The 27,941-nt window shown below is 55.1% G+C and overlaps 1 protein-coding gene across 5 annotated transcripts in view; it reads right to left on the minus strand.

Moving 5' to 3' along the window:
• Positions 1–27,300, minus strand: part of AGAP1 (ArfGAP with GTPase domain, ankyrin repeat and PH domain 1) — a 571,803-nt gene extending 544,503 nt beyond the window's left edge. For 3 of the 5 annotated variants that reach the window (XM_018040856.1, XM_018040848.1, XM_018040840.1), the window contains exon 1: positions 26,533–27,300. In XM_018040856.1, coding sequence (XP_017896345.1) covers positions 26,533–26,695 — 163 coding nt within the window. In that variant the 5' untranslated portion in view covers positions 26,696–27,300. The remainder of the gene's footprint in view (positions 1–26,532) is intronic. The other 2 variants (XM_018040855.1, XM_018040832.1) reach the window with 1 other exon arrangement.

Here is a 27,941-nt window from a genome sequence, read left to right on the forward strand (position 1 = left end):
AGAAGGCTGGCTACTGGGTTGATAGCTACTGAAGCTAGCTGATGGGTGCCTGGGAGGTGGTTTTGTTACCCTATGTACATTTTATGTGTTTGAACTGTTTTGTAAGTTTTAGAAAAGCAACATTTCGCTCAAAAAGTTCACGCCTCGACTTTTTTCTACCTTCAGTCACTACACACACACAGCATTTGTACACATGAAAACACACCACACACACAATTCTCTATTTTCTATGCATACATGAATAAGTATTCCACTCTGAGCCTCATGTCCCCACATCTACAAACCGAGAATCCTATCTGTATCTTGGAGTTGCTCGAGGATTAAACCGGTTAATAAACATAAGCTGATTAGCATGATTCATGTCCATAATCTGCTAATTGTTATCATTAACAGAACCAGTTTCAAACATGCCAAGGTTGTCCGCTCTGACAGTTCTGCCCTCCCAGACGGTGTGGGGAGGACACCTAGCCATGGCCTCCTGCTGCTGCAAGAGTGATGAGGTCCACGTTATTCTGAGGATTTAAAAGTGAATAACCCTTCCTTTGTATTCCTTGGTTTGCATGTGCCTTGGAGGTTGTTTTTCCAATGAAAACATCCAGAGCTTGACCTGCTCGTCTCTCTCTTTGGACGACAGGAGGAAACACCAGCTGAAGCCCAGCACCACTCCGCAAGGCTCACTGTGGACGGCTGAGCGCACTGACCCGCAACGGCCACCCTGGTTTCGGGGTCAGGACCCAAGGGGATCAAAGTCAATTCCAGGAAGCCAAGGTGGGAGGGGCATGACACAAAATGTCTTTGGGAAGACGTAATTTAGTGGGTGTGGGGCTTGGGCTGATGGCCAGCTTTATTTCTGTCACCTTTAAAACTCTGTGTGTTTAAAAAAGTATTCGAAGGGAGTAGGTGAAAGAAAAATCCAAGTCGTGAAACTGTCCAGTGCTGGGTTCAGAGACTTGTGATAAACTCAATGAAATCAATCCACGATCCAGCGGTATCAGCGTTTCCATGGTTCTTAGCTGGACCAAGAGCCAGTGCTCCAGAAAGAGCTGAACGTGGCAGGAGGCATGAGGCAGAACCGTCATCTTCAGACAAAGGGAAGACAGCCAGCCCCATGCTCTCTTCTGGACGCTGTCTCTGGGCCAAACTTGAAGGATGAGCTGCTGGGCTCACCCCTGGGGCACGGAGCTTGGACCACCCCCACCTGCTCCCTGGGCAATAACCCTCCGCATGGGGACCCAGGGAGGCAAGTAGGGACTGATGTCTCAGTGCCAACAATTATTTCTACTTTTCACTAGGCTTCTTTCTTTAACTAAACTTTATATTTTTTTATAATTTTACATTTTTAAAAAACTGCTTTGATCTAAACACATACTCTGTTGAGTTTTTTATAAAGCTGTAACCTCACAGCCAGTATTTTTTTTCCCAGTGCAAATTAGTCTGAAATCTCAATGAAGACAGAATTATAGTAAATGTATAAAAATAAACACATAAATATAATTAAGAATAATGTAAGTAAAGATATTAATGGGGGCTTCCCTTGGAGAAGGGCATCCCAACCCTCTCCAGTATCCTTGCCTGGAGAATCCCAAGGACAGAGAGAGGAGCCTGGGGGGCTACAGTCCATGGGGCCGCCCACAGTCGGACATGATTGAGCGACTAACACTTTCACTTCAAAAACATTACCAAAGACACAACGACATTATAAGAATAAGCTATAATACAGACAGAAAATACACAGCTGTGTTCAGGTTTGGAAAGCCACTGTCTCCTGGTCCCGCTCACTTTGGAAATCAAGGACTGGCTGACCCCACACCGGCAGTATCAGAGCCCTGCCTGATCTGAGTGGGTAACGAAACCCCTGTGATACTGTAGAAACAAGAAATCCTCGGGTACAACATACAGGTGATATGGGGAGGCCAGGGCAGGGCAGGACACTGTTAGGGACTGAACTGTGTCCACCTCCACCACCTCCAAATTCCTGTGCTGAAGCCCTGCCCCCCAGTGTGGCTGTATTTGCAGATGAGACCTTAACGGAAATAAATAGGGCTAAACGAGGTCATCGATCCAATAGGACCGGTGTCCTCGAAAGAGAGAGACCAGGACGTGCACACAGAAAAGGCCACGTGGGGACACAGGGGAAAAGGTGTCCATCCATAATTAAGCCAAGGAGAGAGGCCTCGGGAGAAACCAACCCTCCCGACACCTTGATCTCACACTTCTAGCCTCAAAGCTGTGAGACGATCAATACCCATTTCTTCAGCCTCCCAGTCTGTGATGGCTTGTTAGGACAGCCCTGCAGACAGACGCTGACACAAGTCCTTCCGGTTGGCCCCAGCGTCCCCAGGCAATCAGATCTTACCCTGCAGGACCAAGGATGCTTCTGCTGCATCCGTCCATCAACAGCAGCTGCGAGGCCAGCTTCTGGGTCAGCCGCATTAGGGAGGGTGACTCCCACTGCAGAGACCCAGCTGGCGGGGCATCGCCCCCCACGGTGCACCCTCGCCAGGATCTGCACCGCTGACCCTCAGGACATGGAGAAGATGTGAAGTCTCCTGAGGGGTCCAGTGAATGTGTATCCACTCAGCAGACCTCAGTCTGAGCTGAGACAGGGGGCGGGGAGGAAGCTGGCAGGAAGACAAGCCAAGGGTACCAGGTGCAGACACCCACTTCCTCCAAGAAAAGGAGGAGAAAACAGAGGCTCAGGATTTCAAACAGCTTCCCCAAAGGCACACAGACAGAAAGAGCAGGGCCAGACATCAAAGACTCTCCTTAAGACACTACCGTATATGCCTCGCACAGTCAAGTTACACGACGGAGCAGAAAACGCAAGTGTGTGCTTGGTCACTCGGTCACATCCAACTCTTTGCGGCCCCGTGGACTGCAGCCCACCAGGCTCCTCTGTCCCTGGGATTCTCCAGCCAAGAATATGGAAGTGGGTGGCCATGCCCTCCTTCCGGGGATCCCCCCGACCCAGGGAATGAACCCAGATCTCAAGCATTGCAGGTGGATTCTTTACCGTCTGAGCCCCCAGGGAAGCCCAGAAAATGCCAGTGCTGTGCTTGGTCGCTCAGTCCTGTCCGACTCTTTGCAGCCCCGTGGACTCGCAGCCCACCAGGCTCCTCTGCCCATGGGGACTCTCCAGGCAAGAATACTGGACTGGGTTGCCATGCCCTCCTCCAGGGGATCTTCCAACCCAGGGATCGAACCCACGTCTCCCGCACTGCAGGTGGATTTTTTTTACAGCCTGAGCCACCAGGGAAGGCCAGAGGAGGTTCAACTGAAAATGTGCCGGGCATGAGAGAAGGAAAGGAAGGGCACAGCATTTCTGCTTTATTCCCAAGCCTGGAGCGCAGAGTAAAACAGTCAGGAAGGGTTCCTCCCCAGAGCATTCACGGGGCGTCTATTGCTGCCAGGCATGCGTGCAGCTGGGTTGCCGGTGGCCCGGAGGGACAGGAAGACAAGAGGATACAAGTGTACAGGCTGGGCCAGGAAGGAAGCCCAGGCGATGCGTGCCCGCGGGAACCACCTGGTCCGCGGGAGAAGCAGCCAAGTCCAGGGTGGAGGGAGGGGGAGCCGGAGGGAGGGGGAGCCGGAGGGAGGGGGACCCAGGGGCTCCGAGGCAGCTCAACCATCTGTCACCATGAGAGCCCACACTCAGCTCAGCAACCCCTCCCTGCACCCGCAGGCCGAGCGCTGTGTCACTCAGCCACCCCGTCTCTGAAAACCATCTCACTTCCATGAAGACCGAGGCAGCGCTGTGCTGGGACCCTCCCACCAGCCCAGTGGTTAAGACTCTGCCTTCCAATGCAGGGGGCGAGGGTGTGATCCCTGGTCAGGGAGCCTGAGGTCTCGCAAGCCATAAGGCGGGGCCAAAAATGTTAGGAAAGAAAAAAAATAAAAAGCCTGCTCCCTGGACCCCCCCTCGGCGGCCCTGGTTCAGTCCATCACCGGGCCTGGTTCTCAGGCTAGCCGCCCAGGCTCAGAATCACCACCCGCCATCCTTCTGGTAAATTCATCTGCTGGAATCTGCTAGAATGGGATTCTGATGTTTTCAACCAAGAACCCAAATAGACCAATTTACCAGGCTCCCCAGCTTAAAGTATGAGAAAATTTTATTCTCAAAGGCAAAGGCCACTGCTGAGGGCAAAGACTGCCTGAATTCAGGAGCCTTTTTAGTGCCCTAAACTCTGAAGGTCATTCCCAGAACGGCAGCCGCGGTAACTGCAGACCTGGGCACCCGCCTCGCCGCCCGGTTACTCGGGCTGCAGGCCTCTTGTCTGAGGCATATCAGCCTTGACTCCGTGCTCATCAGGCGTGTTCCCCGGGGCCACACGTGGCCTCACTCCAGGGAAGGCACCGTCAGGAGCTCGGTCCTTTCCCTCTCGCGCAGTCATGCTCCACGGAGCTACAGCCACACAGGGACCCTGCGTGGGACTGGGGTCTGGTCTGTGACCACAGTCCCTGAGCACCTGGAGCCCACACTGGGGAGCGATGTTGGGGGGAGGGTGGGCATGATCAGGGCTCAGAGCACAGGCTGCCTGCCTGGAGCCACAGCCAGGAGACGTCCCAATATCCTCCGGGGACAGTGACAGGAGCTAAACAGCGAGGACGCCAACGGGTTAAGGAAAGCGCCAACTGGGTGAAGGAAAGGGAAGGCACGCCTGCCCGGGGCCAGAACGCGGACCACCAGGGGCCCGAAGCAGAGCCCAAGATGACAAGGTGGCCCCAGGGAACTCTCTGCTGAGGAGGTACCCGCGGAGGGGCCAGACCGGGCAGGCCCACGGCCAAGGGCCCCAGATGCTAAGAGAAGCAACTCTGGTTTCCTTTCTTCACTTACCCCGTGACTTGTTCTAAAAAGGCTCAGGATGGGGTGAGGCCAGGAATTCCGCCTTCATTCTGAAAGCCCTGGTGAGCCATTAAAGGCTTTTAAGCAGGGCAAGGCCTGGCCAGATTTGTTTTGGAAATCTATTTATGGGTGAGCTAAGCTGTCAAACACGAATTACCACATCGAAGTTCCTGGGCCATCTGAGCGCAGAAGCAGGAGATGGGCCTGCCCGCATCGAGGGAGTCTGGGAAGGGCCGCCCTCCTGCACCACGTCAGTATAAATACGTGTTGACTGCTTACTCATCAGAGATCCGGAGACAGCACACTACCTGTGAAGCGGACCCGAACGCATCTCGGCAGCCGCCTAGGGGTTATCACACTGTGAAAACTTGAAAGCTATGAAGTTCTCATTTATATGGAACCGCTCAGTAATTCTCCAGCAGGTTTAACGTGTGGGGTGGGGCAGGGAGTCGTTATGTTGTTGGGCCTTTCCACTTTTTAACTAAGAAAGGCCGGTGACAGGGTGCAAACTCGGGATGTCCCATGACAGCAAACCCACACCGGTTTGCTTCTTGACTCCACTGGGCCTCCGGCCCACCTACGAGGCCCGGGGCCATGGGGACTCGCCGCGCCTGGTATCCCGACACCACGACTGGGTCACGTGCAGCAGCAGCCCCCGGAGTGCCATCCGGCAGTGGCAGGGGCACCCTGGGAACCTATCAAAGAAGCAGCATCCCAGGCCCACCCCCCAGCTCCAGGTCCAGTGCCTCCGGGCGGGCCCGAGGCTCACCCACAGTCCGGGTGACCCTAGGCCTCCTGCCACCAGAGGACCTCTGCCCTCAAGGCCTCCAGCCCTACAGCCAGGCCCAGGGCTGGGTCCAACCAGCCAGGACAGGTGTGGGGAGGGAAGAGAGAAGGGGCAGGGCAACGTGGGGAAAGGTGGGCACGCCTTACAAACCTGCGGGAGCAACACAGCAGCTCCTGAACGAGCGATGAGGCCCCCAAGCAGGGCACAGACCACCGAGGCTGTGTCGTCCAATTTCACGATCTCAACACTTTAAGACAGTCTGGTGTCAAGGAGAAGCTCGTGAAACAACGTTTTGAACTAGAAAAGCATAAACAGGCTCAAGGAGGCTGTAAACCAGACTTGGAGGGACGTGGCCTAACCTGACAAGGCCTGGCCTGTGGAACGACCCTGAGCAGACACGGAAGGCCAGACTCCAAACGCCGCCGAGGGACCAGAATCTCAGCTCCACAGAGGGGCGCGGAGCAGCCAGGCCCCCTGCTCTGAGGAGCAGACAGCGCCGCTGCTGCTAAAATCCCAGGCACTTGATAATATTCTCACTCGTGAATCTTTTCATTTCCCAGAGAAGGAGGCCAAAGGCAAGGTCCTCTGGCTGGTGCAGAAGTTCAACGTGGCCCTCGAGGGGTCACGAGGCTGCCAGGCAATGGTGGGACCCCCCAGAGACGTCAGGGTCTGCTTCCAGGTCAGAAGTCAAGGTCAACTTCCAGTTCAGAGATCTCAGTCCAGCTATGGGCACACAGCACACGCTTCCCAACAGAGAAAATGAGCCAGAAATGGGGAAGGAAGTGCAGGGCTGATCTTCTTACTTCTGTGTCCCAAAAAAAAAAAAAAAAAAAAGCGTTTCTCATCCTTGTTATTATCCCTCCAAAGTAAAAAAAAAAAAAAAAAAGAATAAATAACACCAGAACTCCCAAACAGGTAAGTCAGCTCACAGCACTTTGCTGTGAGAAGTGACAGCTGAGTAGACAAGGGCTGTCATCTCCCCCGACACACACACACACACACACACACGGAGCCCCACCAAGAACACAGCTGTGGAAAGCTTCACAGGAGCTAAATCCATGACTGGAGGAAAGTACACGGAGTCTTCTCCCCACCTCTCCAAGGAAAAGAACTGCCAAGGAGAACTCTCCAGAACGCGGAGTTGTCAGAAAGATTCACACAGCGAAGTTTCCAGGAGGTTTACTCTTGGCCAGAGGACAAGCGAGTAATTTCCCTGAGCCAAGCAAAGGTTAATAATCAAAGGAGTTCGTTAAGCCCGCCCTGAGCGCGGGCTGCCAGGAGGTTAGTCATAAAGCGCTGGATGGAATCTGCCTACTCAAGCAGTTGGAGGAGGGGCAGGAGAGAGGGGAACATCCTCACCCGGGAGCCAGTTTCCTAGAAGACTTCCGGGAGGAGGCTTCCTGGCGGGCGCTGGCAGGTCCCTGCCCCCATCCGGAGAGGGTCATCAGTGGCGGGGGCGGAACAAGGCCAGCCTCCCCAGCTGCAAAGTGCTTGATCCCAGTGAGCCTGCAGGTCCATACACCCCACTGGGCATGCCCGCCTGAAAAAGTGTGTGTCAGGGTGACCCTTGGCCAGCACAGAGCTGTGTGTTGAAGACTGGAACTGGGCAGGGACCGCAGAGGTTGGGCCAGGGGACCTCAGCCCAGCAAGACTGAGCTTCTAGCCACCCTGTGCAGCCACCCCAGGTCACCACCCACCAGACGACACTCACACCCACCTCCCCAAAGCTGGAACCACCAAAAATAGTCCTGCAGACATTGCCAAATGTCCTCTGGGGGCTAAATGTGCCCACTCCTTTCCTTCAGCACCACAGATCTTAGCCAAGCACTCGGATTTTGGAGAGAAACGGAGGTCAGGGGTCACAAAGTCCAAGATACCTCTCAACCCAGAAGACATCATCTTCCTCAAGGACAAGTGCAGTCCTCAAAGAGCCCATCAACCTGACCCCCAGAGAACACACGCGCTGACTCCCAGCGCGAGGGTAGAAGCCAGCAGCTGATCTGGGGAACAGCTCGGCAGCGTTTTTAAAGCTTAACTATGCACCCACCATATCTCCCAGCCACTCCACTGCTAGGTATTTACCCAAGAGAAACGAACACGTGTGCCCATAGGAAGAAGCGTACGTGAGTGTTCATATCAGCTTATTTGGAAGAGCCAAACTCTGGAAACAGCTCCATCAAGATCCAACAACAGGATAAGCTGGGGTGAGCGCACACCACAGAATAAAATTCAGCAATAAAAAAAAAAAAGAGCAAGTGACGGATACACTCAACTCGGATGGCTCTCAAAATCCTGATGCTGAGTGAAGGAAGCTGGGTGAAGAAAGGGTCCACTACGGCATGATTCCATTTCTGCTAAATTCTAGAAAGTGCAAACAAATCCACAGTGACAGGTGATCCGAGTGAGCAGACGGGGTGGGGGGGCTGGGGCAACGCCTCGGGAGGTGAGGACACCCAGCATCTTGAGGGTGGTTCTGGGGTGGTCCGTCAACATCCCTCAGATGGAAACCTTCTGGTGCGTGCATTTTCTATTGCAGAAACTGGAGGTCCATAAAGCTGTGAAACAGAAGGCGCGCACAAAGAGCGCTGCAGCCATAAAATCCACCTCTGAGAGCAGCTGTTCCGGCCACGGGGCACACGGCCCCACAGGGAAGCGCTGCCCGGGCAGGTGGGGACTCTCAGCCGCAGAACTGCACTCCCCTCCCCGCCAGCGCCTTCTCGGGGGATGTCAGGAGGATGGGGGCACGGCCTCCACCGGTGCTTCCCACTCCTTCCAGCACCCAGGGCCCCTGCCCACCGCCCCGCTCCGGTCTGCCCCCAGCGCAGATGGGGAAGCGGGATTAAGCCACGCCTGCAGGGGAGTCTGGCCTAGAACCGAACAAGAGCACAGACCGGCACCCAATGCCCGTGGAAGGGACGCTGCGGACAGAGCGCACCAGACGGAACTCTGAGAACCGCCGGCCTGGCGAAGGACAAGCCCGGGCGAGCTCCTCCCTTCTCTGCCCCACAGCGCCACTCTCGGAAACAGAGACGGAGCCACCTGAGCCACTGACCATGCCTGCGGTGGAAGGCAGATCCCGGGTCGAGTCCCACACAGAAATCTGGCCCCGCTCTCCCACAAACCAGCACTAGACGAGCATTGGACTTGGCCGCTTCTGGCTCTGCAACCTGGCTCTGCGTGACTTCAGGCCAATCACACTGACTTTGGGGGCATCAGTTCCTCCCTATTAAGTTAATTATAGCTCAGAGGAAAGGCAGCTTCTACTGGCACATGCTGAAAATGAACTGCCGACAAAGGTCGGTCTAGTCAAAGCTATGATTTTCCCAGCAGTCACGTACAGATGTGAGAGTTGGACCACAAAGAAGGCTGAGTGTTGGAGAACTGATGCTCGAACTGCGGTGTTGGAGAAGACTCTTGAGAGTCCCTTGGACTGCAAGATCAAACCAGTCACTCCTACAGGAAATCAATCCTGAGTGTTCATTCAAAGGAATGATGCTGAAGCTGAAGCTCCAATACTTTGACCCACCTGATGCGAAGAACTGACTCATTGGAAAAGACGCTGATGCTGGGAAAGACTGAAGGCAGGAGGAGAAGGGGATGACAGAGGATGAGATGGTTGGATAGAATCACTAACTCAATGGACATGAGTTTGAGCAAATTCCAGGAGATAGTGAAAGACAGGTAAGCCTGGCGTGCTGCAGTCCATGAGATTGCAGAGAGATGGGCCACGACTGAGCAAATGAGCAACAACAATAAGATGAGCGGCTTGCTAGCATCTTTACTGTTAAAACGTCACATAATTCGGGTGCCTTACATTTAGAGATGTAGTTTCAAGCAGCCTGGAATCAAGGTGTCTCAGATCTCGTTTACTCTGGTGGAATTTTCTTAACCATGCTGTTTGGAATCTCTCCCTCCTCCCGCCTGGGAACTTGTCACCACAGGCCGCCAGCTGGAGTTCTGTGTCCTCCCAGCATGGTCCATGCCACCAACCATAGCAACAGAGTAAAAGCAGGCTAGCAGGTACGATGTCCTCTGCAACCACTTTCAGGAGAAGCGCACAGACCACAGGGAACTCCCAGCCCCCATACAGAACCTGGGCAGGTCTGAGAGGTTTCCTTTCTGCATCATTAAAACATCCCAGAACTTCCCTGAGCTGGTCCAGTGGCTAAGACGCTGGACTCTCAACGCAGGGGGCCAGGGCTCAATCCCTGGTCACAGAACTAGATCCCACAGGCCGCAACTAAGAGTTTGGTGTTGGGCTAAAGATTCTGTGTGCTACAAATAAGACCTGGCGCAACCTAATTAATTAGTTTAAAAAAACTTTTTTAACAAAAAAATCGTAAGAGGAGGGAGCAGGTCGTGTTAGTGTATGAGTCCCAAGTTCAAATCTGGACTCAGCCACCTTTAGGTGTGGATGGATTTGGGACAAAGCTTTAAACCCCAGGCCTCAGGCTCCTGGCCTATAAATGGGGGTTTGGACCACCTCTATCGTAAAGGACACACTGCATGTTAAGTCCTCAATGGGGGGGGGGGTCCCCACGCAATAAACAGCTGGTGCTAGGATGGCTTTCATTAAGGAAGGGAAAGAGGAGAAGCCAGGAGGGTGCTCATGAATGTTTTATAGAAATTTCTGGAATCCAGAGCAGGCGCGGCTGTCAAGGAGGCGTCCAGGCAATGGTGTCCCTTACAAGGCAAAGCCATGCCGGAGCAGAGCTGTGCCCCAGGCCCACGGGCTGAGCCAGACCCCTCCACCTGGACGCCCGCTAAGCATCCACTGCCCCAGGCTGGCTTCTCCCGAGCGTCCTCGCTGTGCAGGGCATTTTTAAGTACCTGTTGATGTCCTCTGTCCCCCCGAAACTAATCCATAACTAGAGTCTGAAACGGAGCCACTGGGGCAGGGTGAGGTGGTGGGGGAGGGGTGTGGACTCCAGGCCAGCTGGCCTGGGTGTGAGCCTGGCCGTCCACCACCCAAGTGACAGATCCCAGACAGCTGCCTCCGTCCCCCCCGCCCAGGGAGGCTTTCCAGGCACAGGAGCCGGGCCCAGAGAGGACCACGCGTGATCACAAACGGTCCCCCGACGGAAGAGCAGGAAGTTCTGGGGAAGGGGTCGGCTCCAAAGGGGTTGGCCCAGCACAAGTGTGGCCTGGCTGCCCGGGGAGGGGGGACTTTAGGAGAAGACTCAGCAGGATGCTGCTCCCTTCCAAACTCAGAGGAAGGGCCGGAACCTAAACAGCAGGGATCGTTACACACAGAGCAAAGAGCGAGGAGACAAAGTGAGCTGCTGGCTGGGGTTGGGTGGTCTCTGTCCACTGCGCCCAGGCCGGCCGCCAGCCCGTTTCCTGCCCCTCTCTGCACAGTGAGAGCGGCAGAAAGAGGACCACGTGGGCTTCGGTCAGGGAAAACACGAGGAGGTCCTGGGCCTTCGAGGGGCTTTGAGTCTCAGGGACCCTACTCATGTGGACGCAGCTTCTCCCGGCTCCTAACCAAGAATGGTCCCGGCAACAAGACATCAAGCCTAGAGAGAAACTCGAGGTCAAATAAACTTAAGTTTCTGAGGAAAAGTTTCATTTCCGGAAAGCTCCAAAAAGGCAATCTCAAAGTCATCACTCTTCAAGTCATGGGTTGTTTGTTTTTTTATTCCAATACTGGAACCCAGGCTTAAAAAAAAAAAAAAATCCCTGTATCTGAATCTAAAAGGAGTTATGTAACAACGGCCAATGTAACAGTAACCATGGAAAATGGATCTTCCAGACACGAGCTTCTGGAAAAGTTCGCTGCAGTTGGCTTGTACACAGTATCTTCCTACAGGATTCTCAGGCAGCGGTTGCTGAAGAATCAACGTGTGGTCACGGCAGTCCGGAGAGTCCTGTCCCAAGGCTTCAAGACACGAATGCCAATTTAGACAGTCCTTGTGTTTAACCAGTGATCGCCAAGGCTACCAGGGGTGACTCTGGGAATAAAACAGAACTAGACCACATGCTCCTGTCCTCTCGGGAAAAGACACCCTAACACGCCCACACAAACACCACACTCACAAATGTAATTATGAACCACATTACGTTTCTATGAGAGAGACATCCCGGGAGAAGGGGAGGGGGGACCAACAGGGAGCTCAGCTACAAGGGTCCCTGGGGCTTAAGGTAAGGTCACACAAACGAGTGGCATTTTTTTTTTTTAACACGTACTTTTATTTATCTGTTTGTTTCTGCTTGCACTGGGTCTCTGTTGCTGCATGCAGGCTTTCTCTAGCTGTGTTAAGTGGAGGCTGCCCTCTAGGTGTGTCTCCCAGGCCCCAGAGCACAGGCCCAGCGGCTGTTGCACACGGGCGTGGGTGCTCCACGGCACGTGGGACCTTCCTGGACCAGGGATCGAACCCAGCTCTGCTGCATTGGCAGGTGGATTCTTTACCACCGAGCCACCAGGGAAGCCCCTACAAGTGGCTTTTTAACATGTAGAGGGAGCCAAGCCATAAGGAGAATTCTGGTAGCCTGTTGTTGACATGGACAAGCAGGACATCTGAAATCTCCTTCCACCATGAAAATGTGTGAGGGAGACCGGGCCTTCTTTTTAACCTAAACTGTTAGACCAAGAGGACCCCCACCCCATCAGCAGGTGACATGATGGACTATTAAGCTCTCTCCCACTCTGCAGGGAGAGGCGGTCCCCGTGAGCAAGTGAGACAAGAAGGGGGAGGAAACGGCGGACACTCAGGGGGTGTGGAAGGTCACCCCCACCCAGACGAGCAACAAGTGCATAGGTGGCCACTCAGGTTCATCCTGCAGTGAGTTCCCCTCCCTAAAAAGCCTGCCTGGACTCTGAAAAGTTGAGGCTGACAAAGTGGAGATTAAAAGCCAGGGCTCTGGCTGGGTATTTGAGACCCCACAGGCTCAGCACGTGGAAGTCTGGTTTGGAAGCAAAGACAGGGCGGTGGGCTAAGACGACTGAAAGCCCAAGTCAGGGGAGAACAAAGTCTGACCGGCCGGTCCAACCTGGGGGCATTCTGGAGTCAGTCCATGCTATGCAGATAGCGGCCGTGGGGAAGACAGCGAGAGGGACTTCCCTGGGGGTCCAGAGGTTAGGACTCCGTGCTCTTACTATCAAGGCCCTGAGATCCGTCCCTGGTCAGGGAACTGTGATCCCACCACAAGCCTCACAGCATGTCCCAAAAAGGGAAAAAAAAGAAAAGGAGGTGGGGGAGAGATGCTGAGAGACGATACAGGGACAGAATATGCTGACTCAATTCCTGGAAAGGCCGCGTGGTCACAGGCCAGCTCTGGGCAGGATGTGGAGAGAGCTGCAGGGGGTCAGACAAGGAGGAGGAGGAGGAGGAGGCTGGGACGGCTGGCCCTCTGTGAAGTCATCGCTGGCTCAAGGACAGCCCAGAAGACACGCCCCATGTGGGCCCAGTCTGGGGAATGGGAACTCAGAGGCCTAATCAGGTTCTGTAATTAACACTGTAATTAACACTGCTAAGTCAGGAACCATGGGGCCATTCAGCTCCCAGTTCAGCCTGGGATGTACCCGGAACTCTTGAAGCAGAGAGGTGATGAAAGCTGAACTAGACACCCAGCACACAGGCCATGCACGCGTGCGAACACAGACAGACAGACAGACAGACACACACACACACACACACACAGACACACACACACGCGCGCGCACATCACTCACACTTGCAGCACTGACCATGTGCTCACAATGACGCTGGTGTGCCACCTGGATTAGGGATAGCTCCACACCTGCTTTCACTCTCCTGGCCGAGTCGGGGGAACAAGAGAGAGATGTTGGAGGTTATCCTCACCGATGGGGTTCCTCCTGCTGCCCCCTGTACACCCCCAGATGTTGTAACGAGGCCTTCAAGCCTGTGACCCTGCACAACGTCATTCTGCTTCCAGGAGGTGTTCACAGTGCAACACGATCCAGCAAAAAAATGCCTGTGCTCCATGGCAACACACGGGCTGCTGCGGAAACCAAAGTCCTGGACACAGAGGATGGCAGGCCATCCCCGCAGCCAAAACCAGCACGGCCCAAAGAGGGGCTGCCCTCCCAAACACACACGTGGTCAACCACAGGATTCAAGTCAGAGCTCAGTCCGAAGTTTCCCTTTGGGTTCAAGGCTGAACTGTATCAAGATTAACAACAGAGATTGTAGAGATTATGTAGAGATTAACTCCACATAAAACAGACAACCAACAAGGAACCACTGTATAGCGCAGGGAACTATGCTCAATATTTCCTAATAATCTATAAGGAAAAAAGGTATGAAAAAGATTATATATATGCACACATATGTATAAATGGACCACTGTGCTGCATACTTGAAATTAAGACAACACTGCATATCAACTATACTTCAATAAAACAAAAAAAAATTAAAACAAAAAAAGATCAACCACAGCAACCATGCTTCCAAAACACAAGTCAAGCCGGCTGCTCCAGCAGAAGATCCTTCGTGTTTTGTTGCTGTTGTTCAGTCGTGTCTGATCTTTGCGACAGCTAGGACTGCACCACATCAGGCCTCCCTGTCCTTCACTATATCCTGGAGCTTGCTCAAACTCATGTCCATCGAGTCGGTGATGCCATCCAACCATCTCACCCTCTGTCATCCCCTTCTCCTCCTGCCCTCAATCTTTCCCAGCATCAGGGTCTTTTCCAATGAGTCAGCTCTTCACAGCAGGTAGCCAAAGTACTGGAGCTTCAGCTTCAGCATCAGTCCTTCCAAGGAATAGTCAGGGCTCATTTTCTTTAGGGTGGACTGAGTGGATCTCCTTGCAGTTCAAGGGACTTCGTATTTGATGCACAAGTAAGAATCACCTTGTCCCTGCTGGGTCTGCACCGCACCTGGAATCTTGACACCACGACATCAGGATGATACCGCTTCCAGAAATCCTCTGGATGCCAAACCAACGTGGAACTAGCCTAGGAAAGCTCTGCATTCTGTTACAAATGCCAGCTGAACGGTCATGCTCTGGATGGAGAGAGATACAACGTAAGCAGAGAAGCAAAGCGATGGGTGTGTAGGACTTCACCCTGAACATTCTTTCAGCTCTTCCATATGTTTGAAATTTTTCAACACAATATGTTGAGCAAAAGATCCTTCCTGACTTGTAAACACGACTTTCATCTCTCTTAATAGCAAACGTCTTGTTCACACAAATCCCAGGCCCCAGGCTGTGGGACACAGATGCCCAGGGTGGGTGCCCACAGCTCACCCAGTGGGTAAGGGCTCTGCAGACTCAGGTGTGGGGTCTCCCTTGCCGTGCCCTGAGCTACACCCAGCGCCCGGGTGTCTCCAGCAGTGCATGCAGGGTCCCACGTTCCAGACCACCCAGAGACTCTTTAATATCCAAGAAGGTGATCTGGAAACCAAAAATCCTGAGCGTGACCCCCCTCAACCTGCATACCTCACCAGAAGCAGAAGTTCGAACTCTAGGAAAAAAAAAAAAAAACACAGGCTCTGAAGTCAAAGTCTAGAACTCTGAGCCACTCTCAGAAAAGCAGCATTCCCACACGTCCAGACCCCGCTCAACAGCCAGACAGGGGCGCCACGACTCTCAGAAGCACATGACCCAACTGCCCCCCATTGCAAGATTCTCCTGCCAAGCCAGTTGAGCGAAAGTACTGGGGGCTTGGGATGTTTGAGGGGGAAACTCTAGATTTAGGCAGTAGGCAGAAAGAGATACATAATTCTCTTATGCCCCAATATAAGATGATCAGAAAAGCAAGTCCAAACTGAGAAACTAGGGTAAAACTGAAATTTTTTTAAGTGGGGAAAAAAAAAAAAGTTTTTGTGTGAAGACAGGGAGATTTCTTTGGGCAGAGATGAGTTTTCCAAAGCCTCCTTGGGAGGTAAGAGACCAAAGTGTCCTATCAATGACCACTCCCCACTCCACCCCACCCCCAGTGGCATGCGCTTCCCATCTTCTGGGGCTCAAATGGGGCTTCCTCCAGGAGCTCCTGGCTTCCCTTGTGGCTCAGACGGTAAAGAGTCTGCCTGCACTGTGGGAGACCTGTGTTCAATCCCTGGGTCAGAAGATCCCCTGGAGAAGGAAATGGCAACCCACTCCAGTAGTCTTGCCTAGAGAATCTCATAGACAGAGGAGCCTGGTGGGCTACAGTCCAGGGGGTTGCAAAGAGTCGGACACGACTGAGCGACTTCACTTCCCCAGGAGCGCCATCCAGCCTTCCCAGCCCAGTGCACACCCGGCCTGAAGCCCGCGCCCGCCCTGACTCACACAGCGAGCAGCCTGCTCATCTCTGCGCTGCCAGCACGTGGCCTCCGCCCGTCTGTGGACTCGAGCCACCAAGTGAGAAGATACACACCTAACAGGCCGAGTCGGAGGTGGAGACAGGCACCAGCGGAGCGCCACGGGACCTGCGCTCTGGGCCAGGGACAGCCGTCCAGGAGACTAACCAGCGGGGTGAACAGGACCTGAGGGGCCACCGCGGCCCAGGCTCAATCGCACAGGTCCCCCTCCCCCTGGGAAACAATTCAGCCCCTGGCGAGAGACACTCCCCAGGGGCTGTTGTGCCCCTGACACCCACCAAAGAATCTGCAGAGGGGGAACTGATGGCCTATGAGGTCCAGATGCCGGCCCCCTAGCCGGGATGACAGGCAGGGTGACTCCCGAAACCATCCATCGGAGCTCCCCCTGCAGGGGCTGCGTGCTTCCTCTCCAACTCCTAGTGCCTGGGGAACCGCCCCTGGTAGCTGAGCACCCCTCCCGCCCAAACCTTTGGAGCATCTGGAGGTGGAACCCTTCTGCCCCAACAGGGTCCCACTCCTGCGTCCCCAGGGTCAGACCTCGCTCCCTCCACCTGGCGAGTTACAGGCCCCTTCGCGCCTGCACCTGCCTCTTCAGGGGGGCGCACCTCTGTTTCCCTCCTTGCCCCCCTGCCCCGGCCCCCACCTTCCCTCAGAGCAGCCCAGCTCTGAACCTGCCGGCCACTCCCCACCACCACCGCAGCCACCGCAACGTTTCTGTTCTGCCCAGCAAGCCCCGAGCATCACCACCCCCCACCCTGTCCAAACGGAAATCCATAATCAGTAGTTTCCCACAGCCCAATACATAAAAGCGCTCCCAGCCTGCTCTCTGGGGCTCACAAGGCTCTTCTCCATCCGCCCGCCCTCCCCAGGTCCCTGCCGGCTGCGGAGATGGGGTTCTGGATGGTCCATTCCTACGACCCACCCTCCCGAGAGCCTCAGCCCTCTGCCCGTGTCCCACCAGCCTCCCTGTCCGGTAACCCCTCTGCCCCCATCTGTCTACCCCAGTCTGGACCGGTGTGGCCTCCTGGGCTAGTTCCCACTGCCCTGGGAGAGGCACTCCGGGGGCACCCGTCTGCCTGCACCCCAGAAGCAAAAGACAGCGCCCCGCCCAAGGTCCGCACGCGATAGCATCTCCCCGCCCAGACTCCTCACACAGGCCGCTTCCCACGCTTGCTGAACAAAGTGAGGGGAAGCCCAGCCCTCCCAGCCCCCATCCCTCAAAATAAATATTGCCTTGGTACTGCCACTGGAGACTTCTCAAGGCACAGGCCCCTCTCTCTCCAGCCCCGGGGTCCTTACACGCTTCCTGGGTGGAGTGTGGCCTTTTTTGGGGGTGGGGGGGGCGGGTTGTGCAGGGCAGCTCCCAGGACACAGTCAGAGGAACAAAGAAAACAACCCCTCGAGAGTAACAGAGAGCTCTAGCTTTCTTCCCTTTGCGTCTCCGCATAATCGCCACAAACAGCAGAGACTGACCATTCAGACCGCAGGCCAGTCTGAACCCAGAGCTGCAGAAGGCGTTTCCTTCAGACAGCAACATGGAGAGGCGGGCACAGCGGCGTGAGATGGACTCCGGGGGCAGGAGGGGTGGTCTGGACTCAGCCAAGAGAGCCCCCACTGACCACTGAGGTCAAGCAAGAGCCCGGGAGAGCTGCGGGGACCCTGGGGGTTGCTCCGCATTTTCAAGGAAACCATTTCCTGCTGAAGGGTTGCACCCTCACTGCTCTGTGTATGAAGCTGTAATCATTCCATTAACCAGGAATGAAGAGCCCATAGACAACCCTAACTCTAAAATCTAATGCCTGAGACAGTGCCGGAAACGTATCAGGCACTTGACTGTTTCTGGACAAACAGCTAGAAAGAAGGCAAGGGAGGGAGGCAGGCAGGAGGCAGCCTCCATCCTGAGGGTCTGCGGTGTAAACCCCGAACAGCAAGGAAAGGTCCCTCCAGACAGGGCTGCCGACAGAGTGGGCTCGGGAGCAGCTTTGCTGACCTGGGGGAAGGGATAACAGGACACTAACCACCCCCTCACCAACAGGAACAGGGAAACCAGAGGTGTCCTATATTAGGTGTCCTAACAGGCAGGCCTATTCCCACGGCCTCGAACAGGAAGCCACCCAAATGCCCATCACTGGGAGAGCAGGTGAGCAAGCAGAAGCAGCCACCTCCAACCACACACAACACGGAGGGGTCTTGCCCTGTGCTGGCCAACTTCGCTGTTCTGATCTGGATGCGGGACGTACCCACGTGGTCAGTTTGTGAAAACACCCTCCCTTAGGACCTGGCCATCCTTTTAGATCTACGTTCTATGCCCCCGCCCCCACCCCTCCAAAAAAATAAGTCCCAAAAAGCTACCGCATCTAAAGTGGTCTCAATACCCCCAACCCCCAAATTTCTAATGGTACAATAATATACAGAAAATCAGAGATCCAGGCTTGATGGTCCAAAGTAAAACTGAAACAACCATTTGTTTGTCTGAGACCAGGTTCACCAGCCTGAACTAACAGCAGCGGTGTCGGGACAGGAGGAAACCAAGGCACTGCTCACGGCAGAGCCCAGATCCGTAGAAACTGCAGCGAAGGGCGGGGTAGGCAGGCGGGATGGCCCACGGAAGTGCCCTCCCTGGAAAATGGGCCAACCTTCCCCTCCAGACAAGGATCCCTGGAAACACAAACAGCAGAGTTTCAGCCCACTCCACTCTCTCCGGACCCACTTCTATTTACCTCATTACAAAAACGTGCCTGTAGTCACCGCATCTATAACACCAACTCTCGCTGCAGCAGCAGTCACGTGGAGAAGGTGAAGGAATAAACTCAGGAAGCTAAGGGGTGCCTTGCTTTGCTGCAGGCACTCATGCGAAAAAATTTTCTAACTCCTTCAAGTATCCTCATTAGACCTGGTATCGCGTGTCCATACTAACTAAAAATGCATTGAAATAAGGCTAAACCCACTTCCTAAAAGATCCTGTACCCTCTTTAAGACTATTATCTGAGAATCTGTTAACAGGAGCTTTGTGTGCTAAGCTAGAAAGCAACATGGTTCTATTTGCAAGGGCCTGCTGGATGTTGACATTTCTAAGACCAAACATAAATCGTTTGTGAACATGGCCGGTAATTATTTGGAATGCTTCTCCCAGAACCATGAAAAGTGTTTCCCACCCTTTCAGAAAAAAATAAATAAAAGGCAGCTTCGAAGCATGATGCTAATGACAAGCAGACAGCGTGAGCAGTTTTTAAGATTACACAGTTGCTTGTGTAGAAACACTGCACAAATACTCCAACACTGCAGCCCAAAAAAAGACAATCCGAATCAAACAGCGAGAGAAGTGTGAAAATTGCAAATGAGCCCCTGGTTAAACAAACACACCAATCTGTTCCCGGAGAGCTCAGGGTGGCCACCTGTTCGGGCTGGTGGCGAGTTCTGATTACCAGTGGGAGAAACAAAATGGGAGTGATGACAGCAACCCCCCACCCAGCTCAGGCCCTGGGCCCCACCCTGCAGCCTATATTTAGTCTGCTCTTTATGGAAAATGTCCCAACCTCGCACACAAACAGCTATTTGGCTGGTTACTCAAAGGGTCCATTAACAGACCTCTTCTGCTGGCGCTGGTATCTTCTCTCCTTCCCTCCTTAGCTCCCAGGTGGAAGTAAGCCCCTTCTGGCCTGGGTCAGTCATGGGCACAGGCACAGGGGAGGGACGGGACCCACGACAATGCCAGCCCTGCCGCCCCATGTGCAGGCTTCCCATACCACAAAACAGGAGAGTGAAAGTGCCCCCCTGGCCCTGAGAGGCCCAGAGCTCCCGGAAGGACGTGGCACGTGGGAGGCCCGGTGCTCAGACACCCAGGACAATCACAGATGCTGCCGAGATTAGAGACAAACATCTGCAGGGTCGTTCCTTCTCAGAGCCAGGTGCTTAACAGAGCGGAGGAATTACGCGGCTAAGCACCCGATCAGAACCCCGAACCCTGGATTTTAAAAATAACTAAGCCTGATCGGCTTTGCCAAACTCAATCACTTAGGCCTCAAAGAATCCGGAGTGTTGGGCCGGGGGTGGGGGGCAGGGGACAGGGGTTTGCTTGAACGCCGAGAAACCAAGAGACAGGACCAAATCAGTAGTTAAAACCAGCCCCAGTGTCACCAATGATAAACACCTGCAGGGCACACAGGGGCAAAAAAGGATGCAGAATAAGGAATTTCAGTCTTAACAAAATAAAAAGCCAGCTTTGGACAGAAAACAGAGGCAGTAAGCAGGGCTCCAGGCTCCTCCGTGGAGGCTGCAGCTCCCTCCTGAGTCACTTCCTCCAGGGCCCCCAACAGCCCTCTTAAGCTGCTAATAACAGATTGCTCTCCTTCTTAGGGAAACGCCCTCTTAGCAGCAAAAGAACAAACACAAGGATGTTTCACCTGCCAAATTATCACAACAAGTGAATACAGAAGAACCTCGCTGAAACATACAGGAGATTTCCCTAAAAATCCACCATCGCAAGACAGGAAGGGGAAGTCCAGGGAACCCCCGACGGGACTTAGTCCTGAGGGACTAAGGAGCATATGGTTTAGTCGCCAAGTCTTTTCCAACTTCTTGGAACCTGCCAGGCTCCTCTGTCCATGGAATTCTCCAGGCAAGAATACTGGACTGGGTTGCCATGCCCTTCTCCAGGGGATCTTCCAGGAATCAGACCCATGTCACTTCTGTCTCCGGCACTACAGGTGGATTCTTTACCATAAGCCAAAGGGGAAGGCCCGCCCTTGGCAATGTCCATCCTCCACCCACCACGTTCCTTGCAGGGCACTTGATCAGCATCATCGTTGGAGGCGAAGTGAACATGGACTTGAACCCATTCAAACCTGGGCTTCAATCCCTCCTCCACTGTGTTTAAGCTGAGTCACCAGAAGCAATGGCCAGGGCTGCTGGCCCCCATCGGTCCCCCACAGGGGAGGATGAGAGGACACCTCCTCCACTGATTGAGAGCGACGTCCAGGGAAGGTGCCCAGTCCACTGCTGGACTGCCCTCCCCTCCCTGACCTTGCTTCTCAAAGTGCGGACCCGCAAGCCAGCATCCTCTGGAAACTTGTCAACAGCACGCTCTCTGGCCTGCTCCAAACCTACAGAAGTAGTAACTCTGCTTTCCCAAGCCCTCCATGTGATCTGACTGCACACTGAACTTCAAGAATCAAGACTCTCAATGTTCCACTGAAGATACCACACTGTCAGCCACCCAGACCTGTCACTCACTCGTCCCTATCAATGACACAGACTCTGCACCTGAAACTCACTCACACCGGCAGAAAAAGCACCACCCTCCTGCAGACAGCTGTGCTGAAAAAGGTGCCAGGCTTCAGCAAGGAAATCTTTCTCTTCCCCTACATGCACTAGAAAAAAACCTCATTGCTATCCAAACAGCACGCCCAGGTTAACCACCACCACCTGACCGCAAAGCACCCCAGTCCAAGCATCTGTGCTCTCGTGACAAGTTTCAGAACACCCTCTCTGCATGATCAACACCGATCAGATCACCAGTGAGGAGCAAGAGGCCCCCAAAGCCAGAAAAAACGTGAGACCCTCTGGCAAGTCATACCCTTGACAATTCCTGGGCATCCTCCAAGGGCCAGACATGACACACAGCATCACTGAGGAGATCAAAATGGGCACGACTTGATTTCCTCAAAGAAACCCCAGTCCTCAGGCTGGACTGGTGTAAGGAGATGAGCTTTGTTCAGAGAGCTGAGACAGAGCCTGGGGGAGACCGGGAGCACGCTGACCCAGCCAGGTGGAAAGGACGCCTGGATTCTGGAAGGGTCAGAAGCCATTAAGGTATGAAATTTAATTTGGAAGGGACAAACAGCCACCTGAGAATTAATTTTAAGGAGGAGACTGTGATACTCATATCAATAACTAGAAGTCCCCATGGTTATAACTTTGATGAAGCCTGAAATATTATGAATACAGTCAATAGTATTGAAGAAGAATTATGCTCACCTAACGGCAGGGAGAAGGTATTTCTTCCCTAACCCTGCAACAACCAGATTAAATAAATTTCCATAGGAAAACAGGCTCTTACAACAGTTTTGCTGAGGTAAGCAACTTCACAGAGAACATAAGACCTCCAGCCACTGGCAACGTCCGCAGACCCTTCTTCTCTTGGATAAAGGGGGGGGTGGGGGGCACAGGCTCGGACGGTTTGTACATTTGACTTGTAGGAACTGTGAGTAACCAGGAGTCCCGTCACTCGCTCAGAAAGGGCTGGAGAGTCAGCCCTGAGGATGATCAGCCCTGCTCATCTCTTTCAAGCAAGTTTCTTACCCTTTCTGGTTCAAAGTAAAGAGTGAAAGTCGCTCAGTCGTGTCTGACTCTTTGCAACCCCATGGACTATACAGTCCGTGGAATTCTCCAGGCCAGAATACTGGAGTGGGTAGCCTTAACCTTCTCCAGGGGGATCTTCCCAACCCAGGGATCAAACCCAGATCTCCCATATTGCAGGCGGATTCTTTACCAACTGAGCTATGAGGGAAGCCCTCTGGGCCTCAAAGGTGGCATCAACGTCACGGGATCATCACAAGACGGATGGAGATATGCAGGTCAAGCACTTAGCTCTCTGCTGTACACGATGCTCAACGGAGCGGCTACACCACGGGAGGAAGGGGGGGCCCCTGTCCCATCTTCCCAGGTCCCCCACATGCCAGAGCTCTGCCCTTGAACGCCCCCCGTGAGTGTCCTGACCCAGCATGTCAGGCACAGTTCTGTCGAACGCCGGGACTTCTCCAAACCCTCAGAGGAAGCCACACAAACCACCAACGGGGCCAGCAGGGCACTCAGTTCCCCCTGAGCTGCTGCCTGGTGGGTGTGGAGGCATGAGACCAGTCAGGGGCTCAGCCGTAGGCCGGCTGAATAAGCTGGCTGGGTTGTCATCCGCATCGCTGTTCAGCTGCTGGCAAGCTGAATTACAACATGCAATCGCTAATAGAGGCTTTACCCGTGCAGGAAGAGCAAGCTTTTTTATCTAACAAGAAAGGCAGCTGATGCATTTACCTCAACCTCATCAACTCCAGATGGGCTTTTTCAAGAAGAACTGGAGTGGAGACCCTAGGCAGGATGCTCACCCTGGAGACAGCTGGTCCCAGTTCACTTCCAGGCATGGAGGACACCTGGGGTGCCAGCCACACCTCTGGAGGACACCCCAGAAAACGGATGGGGTAAATCTGAAAACAACAGGCAATGCCTCCTTAAGACTCCAGATACTTGAGGGAAAAAATACATCTCTGCCGCAAGTAAATTTTTGGAAAAACTCTTTCTTCTTTTTTGGCAAGTGAATGGCAACCCACTCCAGTATTCCTGCCTGGAGAATCCTAGGGACAGAGGAGCCTGGTGGGCTGCCATCTATGGGGTCGCGCAGAGTCGGACACGACTGAAGTAACTTAACAGCGGCAATGTTTCAAAACAAGACTAAGCATTAAATCACACTTCCTGTGCCTTCAAACAGGGTCACAGACCCGACTCAGGGTTGGGATTCTTGGCGAGCCCTTTCAACTAAAATCTATACAATTTGGTCCATCATTAAGAGATTTTCCAATGCAGACTCTCTGGGAATCACTTTGAAAACAAGCATGAGCCGAAACTTCCTTCCCTTCGACGAGCCCACTCCTCTCTTCCACAACAAAAATGCTTCAAGGTGCTAGAAAACAGGAAAAGTTTCTGTAAATTATGACACAGTCAAATGCTGGAATGTTATGCCAAGGTGAAAAATCGTTATCCTCAAAATTTTTCTTAACATGGAAAAGTGCTCACATTGCTCCAATCAAGTAGCTTTGTAAGTCTGACTCCAATTCTGTGCATACACTTACCGAGACAGAAAATAAAGCCTGGCTGGACATCCTCTAAAATGCAGATGATGTTCCCTGTTCGTTGGGACAAGCAATTCTTAAAACAATTGACTCTGACGAGCACAGACTTTAAAATTCTAGGAGGTGTACATTTACCATGGTGCCATCCTCACCTCCCAGGTTCACAGGCAGGGGCAGATATGTGTGTGCTCCTCAGGGCTACTGGGATGCTCCGGAGAGCAAGCTTGGTTACGGCACGGAGCTCTGACAAACGCGTCTACAGTTTGCATACCCCAGGGCCAAGCTCCCCCATCTGGGGTGAGGGAAGAACCCATAACCCATGCCCTACACAACTGCACCAAACTGCTTCTGCGTACTTCTCCTGTCACAGGAAAAATGTCGTCCTGCCACAATTGATCAATCTTCTCAGCTTCCAAAATATCAATGGCACAGATAGAAATCACAACTGCATCTTAAAGCTGGCACAGAGTGGGGGAACAGTTCATTATAACAACGAATTTCATTAGGAGCGGCAGAAGGTGGCCGGGGAGTCAGGGAAGCCTGCAGACCTAGGTTTCAAGGATCCTTTGGTTCAGACTCACCTCTGACCTCAGTCAAATGTTCAGGAGGTCATTAACCTTCCCTGAAGCTCCATCCTCTAGAAGATTAATCTGGCCCACATTCTCCCCCAGGGTCGGGACCGCCACACAACGAGCTGACGAATATGAGCATACCTGCTAAAGTTCTTCTATACAAATGACAGGTGCAATCATTGTTAATAACACAAAAAAGGGAGGCATATCTGAATGATTCTTAGAGCCCCGTTAAATAAACCGCAGCCCTGATACAACACAGACATTCCCTTTTTTTTTTAACAGAAAAAATAATAGCCTTGTCAAAGTCCCAAGCAGGATTCATCATTGATTCTGAGTCTCATCAACAAACGACAAGGCTTCCAGCCAAGAAGGAGCCTAAAGTCTCAGTGTGTACAGGCAGACAGACATTGAGCTACCAGAAACCATCATCGAGGAACCACATGGATTTTTGTTTTTGTTTTTTCCAAAAAAGAAGAATGAAACCACATTCTCTTGCTAGAAAGTCAAACTGCTGCGTGGGGAGCGCCTGAGACCCCAGAGCTGGGCTTCAAGACGAGAAATGGACCCAAGGCAGCAGGAAGGACGCTCCGATGAGGTCTTTGCATGGAGACTAGGCGCTCTCGGCCAGGGGCATCCAGTGCTCGGTACCAGCTTTCTAAGAGTTTCATCAGACTCCCGTGGATGCTGCCAGGAAACAGCGAGAGGAGCAGGGGGCCTTTCACATGAGTGGCCACCGCGCCGGAGCCCGGACCCTGGAGGCACGTTCCTGCCAGCTCGCCCAGCATCAGCAGGCATTCCTGCCAGCTTGCCCAGCATCAGCGGCCCTGCACTGGTCCCCAGGGCCTCCCACAAGTCCTGCCAGAGGCACACAGGAGCCTCTGCCTCTCGAGGAAACTGGAAGCATCTTAAATGGCCAGCGGGGCAGCAGGTGCTCTGACAGCCAGGCCTGCAGAAGGCTGGAGCACCATCCAGATCCTTCCCAGAATTAGCAAGTCCCCTAAGGAGACAGGACGCCGATCGGGCAGCTGAGCTGGGACGCAGTTCAAGTCCATGGGGCCGCCAGATGCCAAGAGCATCGACACCGCCTTCTCCATCTAACCGGCCAGGCGTCAAGCCCAGCCACTCTAAGGTGAGCTGTGCAGGCTGCACGGCACTCAGGCAAAGTTCCCCCCGGCCCCAAGGCCAATGCCCCCTGCTTACAGATGGACCGAAGCTAGGTGATGCCTAAGCTGGGCTTCGGACACACTCCTGGCCAGGCCTGGGAACATCCTCAGCATTCCCCAACAGCGGCCAGAGGGACTCTTGCTTGGGACAATTCTATATTACAGACAACTCACCCTTCAGACCTTTTACCATCACTGGACAACAGCAAGAAGAGGGGGAAGCAAGGGGATAAGCTGGCAGCTCAGTAGCAGAGAAATAAGAACCACAGGGATCCAGAGAAAACACTGGCCCCAGAGAGGCAGAACTCCGGGCACCTCTCCTGAGGCCCTCTGCCTCACCCGACCTGCAGGAAGGGTGGGTGGCATCCCAGTGCCAGGCGTGTGAAAGTGACCGCCCCCCCTCCCCGCGCGAGAGTTCTTCTGATCTGATGCAGGATGTCGGTAGGAAACACTGTAGAGGAAACCAGCCTCTGCGCAGAAGCAGGTGGCTCGGACCTGAGGTGCTGTCGGTACCCGGGGCTGGTTCTCCGCTGGGTATAAGTTCCGTTGCCTCCACTGACTGTGCCCCCGAAATGGGCAAACACACCAAAGGGGTTGGCCCTACCCTGCGGAGGAAACCTGCCAGCCAGAGCCTCGCCCCCAGCAGCAGCACTTTTCCAAAGACCTCTTCAACGTCTAGCAAGACGCTCGGCCCCGGCCTAGTAACCTGTCACACGGGCCGGGGGCGCCAACCGCTCCGGCCGCCCCGGGGGCTTATGGCTGGGCCGGGTCACTCGGGTGGCCCAGGACGCGGCCGCACAGAGTCACTTTCTCAGCGGAGACTCTACAGCCCATTAGCACATTATCGCCGGCGATCCATCTCTGGCGGCGCGCTCGCCGGCCCTCTCGGCCTCCCCCTCCGCTCTCGCCCGGCCTTGCGGGGTGAGAAGCACCGCAGTGCCCACTCGGCGGGGCAGCCGCGTGCCATGGCCCGGCGCGTGTGTACACACGCACGCACACACACGCTCGCGCGAGCGCGCGCCCGCCCTCCAGAAGCCCCACGGCGGCCCGGCCCTCACCTTCGATGGCGATGACGTGCTCCCGGATTTGGTTCTGCAGCACCGGCTCCTCCACGCGCTCCAGCAGCTCGTAGATGGAGTAGATGTTGGGGTGGACCGACTCGAAGCGCTGGATCTCGGCCCGGATGGCAGCCGAGTTGGCCAGCTGCTGCTGGTAGTTCATGGTGCAGGCGCCGCGCCCGGAGCCGCGCGCCCCCCGCCGCCGCCGCCGCCGCCCCGCGCCCCGGGGCCCGCGGGCCGCCGAGCTCCGGGCGCCGCAGCCCCCGGGGAGCCGGGCCCGCCGGGCGGCGGGCGGAGGAGGCGCGAGAAGAAAGGAGCGGGCGGAGCAGGCGCGGGGCCGGCCCGCCGACTCAGTTCATGGCCGGGACGCGCGCCCGGCGGGCGGGCGGTCCGGCGAGCGAGCGGGCCCCGGCGCCCCAGGTCAGCGGGCCCCCATGGAGCGCGCCGCGGCGGGCGCGGCCGGCCCCCGGAGGACGCTCGATCGGGCGCCTTCCTGTGCCGCAGTCGCCTTCCACCCCTAGGCGCTGCCCCGCCGAGCAGCCATTAAAGCCCAGGCGGCCGCCGCGCTCCGAGCGCCGGGGCCGAGGGCCGGCCCGGGGGCAGTGGCCGCGCCGCTCAGGGCTCCCTGGCCGCGGCGTAAGTCCGCGCGCTGCGTCCTGCGCCGCCCGGCGCGCCGGGGCCGCCCGCGCCGAGCCTGCTGTGCGCCGCCCGCCGAGCTGGGACCGAGCCGCAGGCGCCGTGCAAGCCGCGGAGCCCGCTCCGAGCGCCGCCCGCCGCCTGCCCGGCCAGCCCCCTCCCTGGCACGCAGGGCTCCGGCCCACGTCGGCCCCGCCCCCGCCCGCGCCCGCGCCCCGCCCGCCCGCGCGCCCGCCGCCCGCCGCCGCTGCGTCCTCCGCGGCGCTTCCCAGCGCGCCAGATCCCGGGGAATTGCGCCAGGCCCCGCCCCGCGCCTGCCTCTGGGCTTCCTGGGACTTGTAGTCCGCGCTGCGTCGGGGCCCCGCCGGGACCGCGGGGAGGGGGCGCGCAAGACGCCCCCGGGCCGACGCGCGGCCGGGGCCCGGGCCGGGGGGCGGGGCTCTCCGACTCGCGGCCCCGCGCGCGGCCCCGGCTCTCGCCCCGGGTCCCGGCGCTGCCCGGCGCGCGTCCCGGCGCCTCGGCACCCTGGAGGCGGTGCGCGACCCCTCCCGCGTTTTTGTTCGTCTCTAACTGCCTGGCTGGAGGAGCCTCTGCCGCTCGCCGTGGCCCCCGACCGCGCTTTGTTACCTCGCCTCCCCCCACCCCCATTTTTAAACTTTCTGTCTCCTTTTGCGAAAGTGACACGAATGCTTTCTCCATAATAAACTTAAATTTCTTTCCGAAGGCGAAGAGCCTCCTTAGCCGTGACGGTGCGGGCATTTACACTCCACGAG

The sequence above is a fragment of the Capra hircus genome, chromosome 3 (assembly GCF_001704415.2).
Source record: "Capra hircus breed San Clemente chromosome 3, ASM170441v1, whole genome shotgun sequence".
Taxonomy (NCBI): domain Eukaryota; kingdom Metazoa; phylum Chordata; class Mammalia; order Artiodactyla; family Bovidae; genus Capra; species Capra hircus.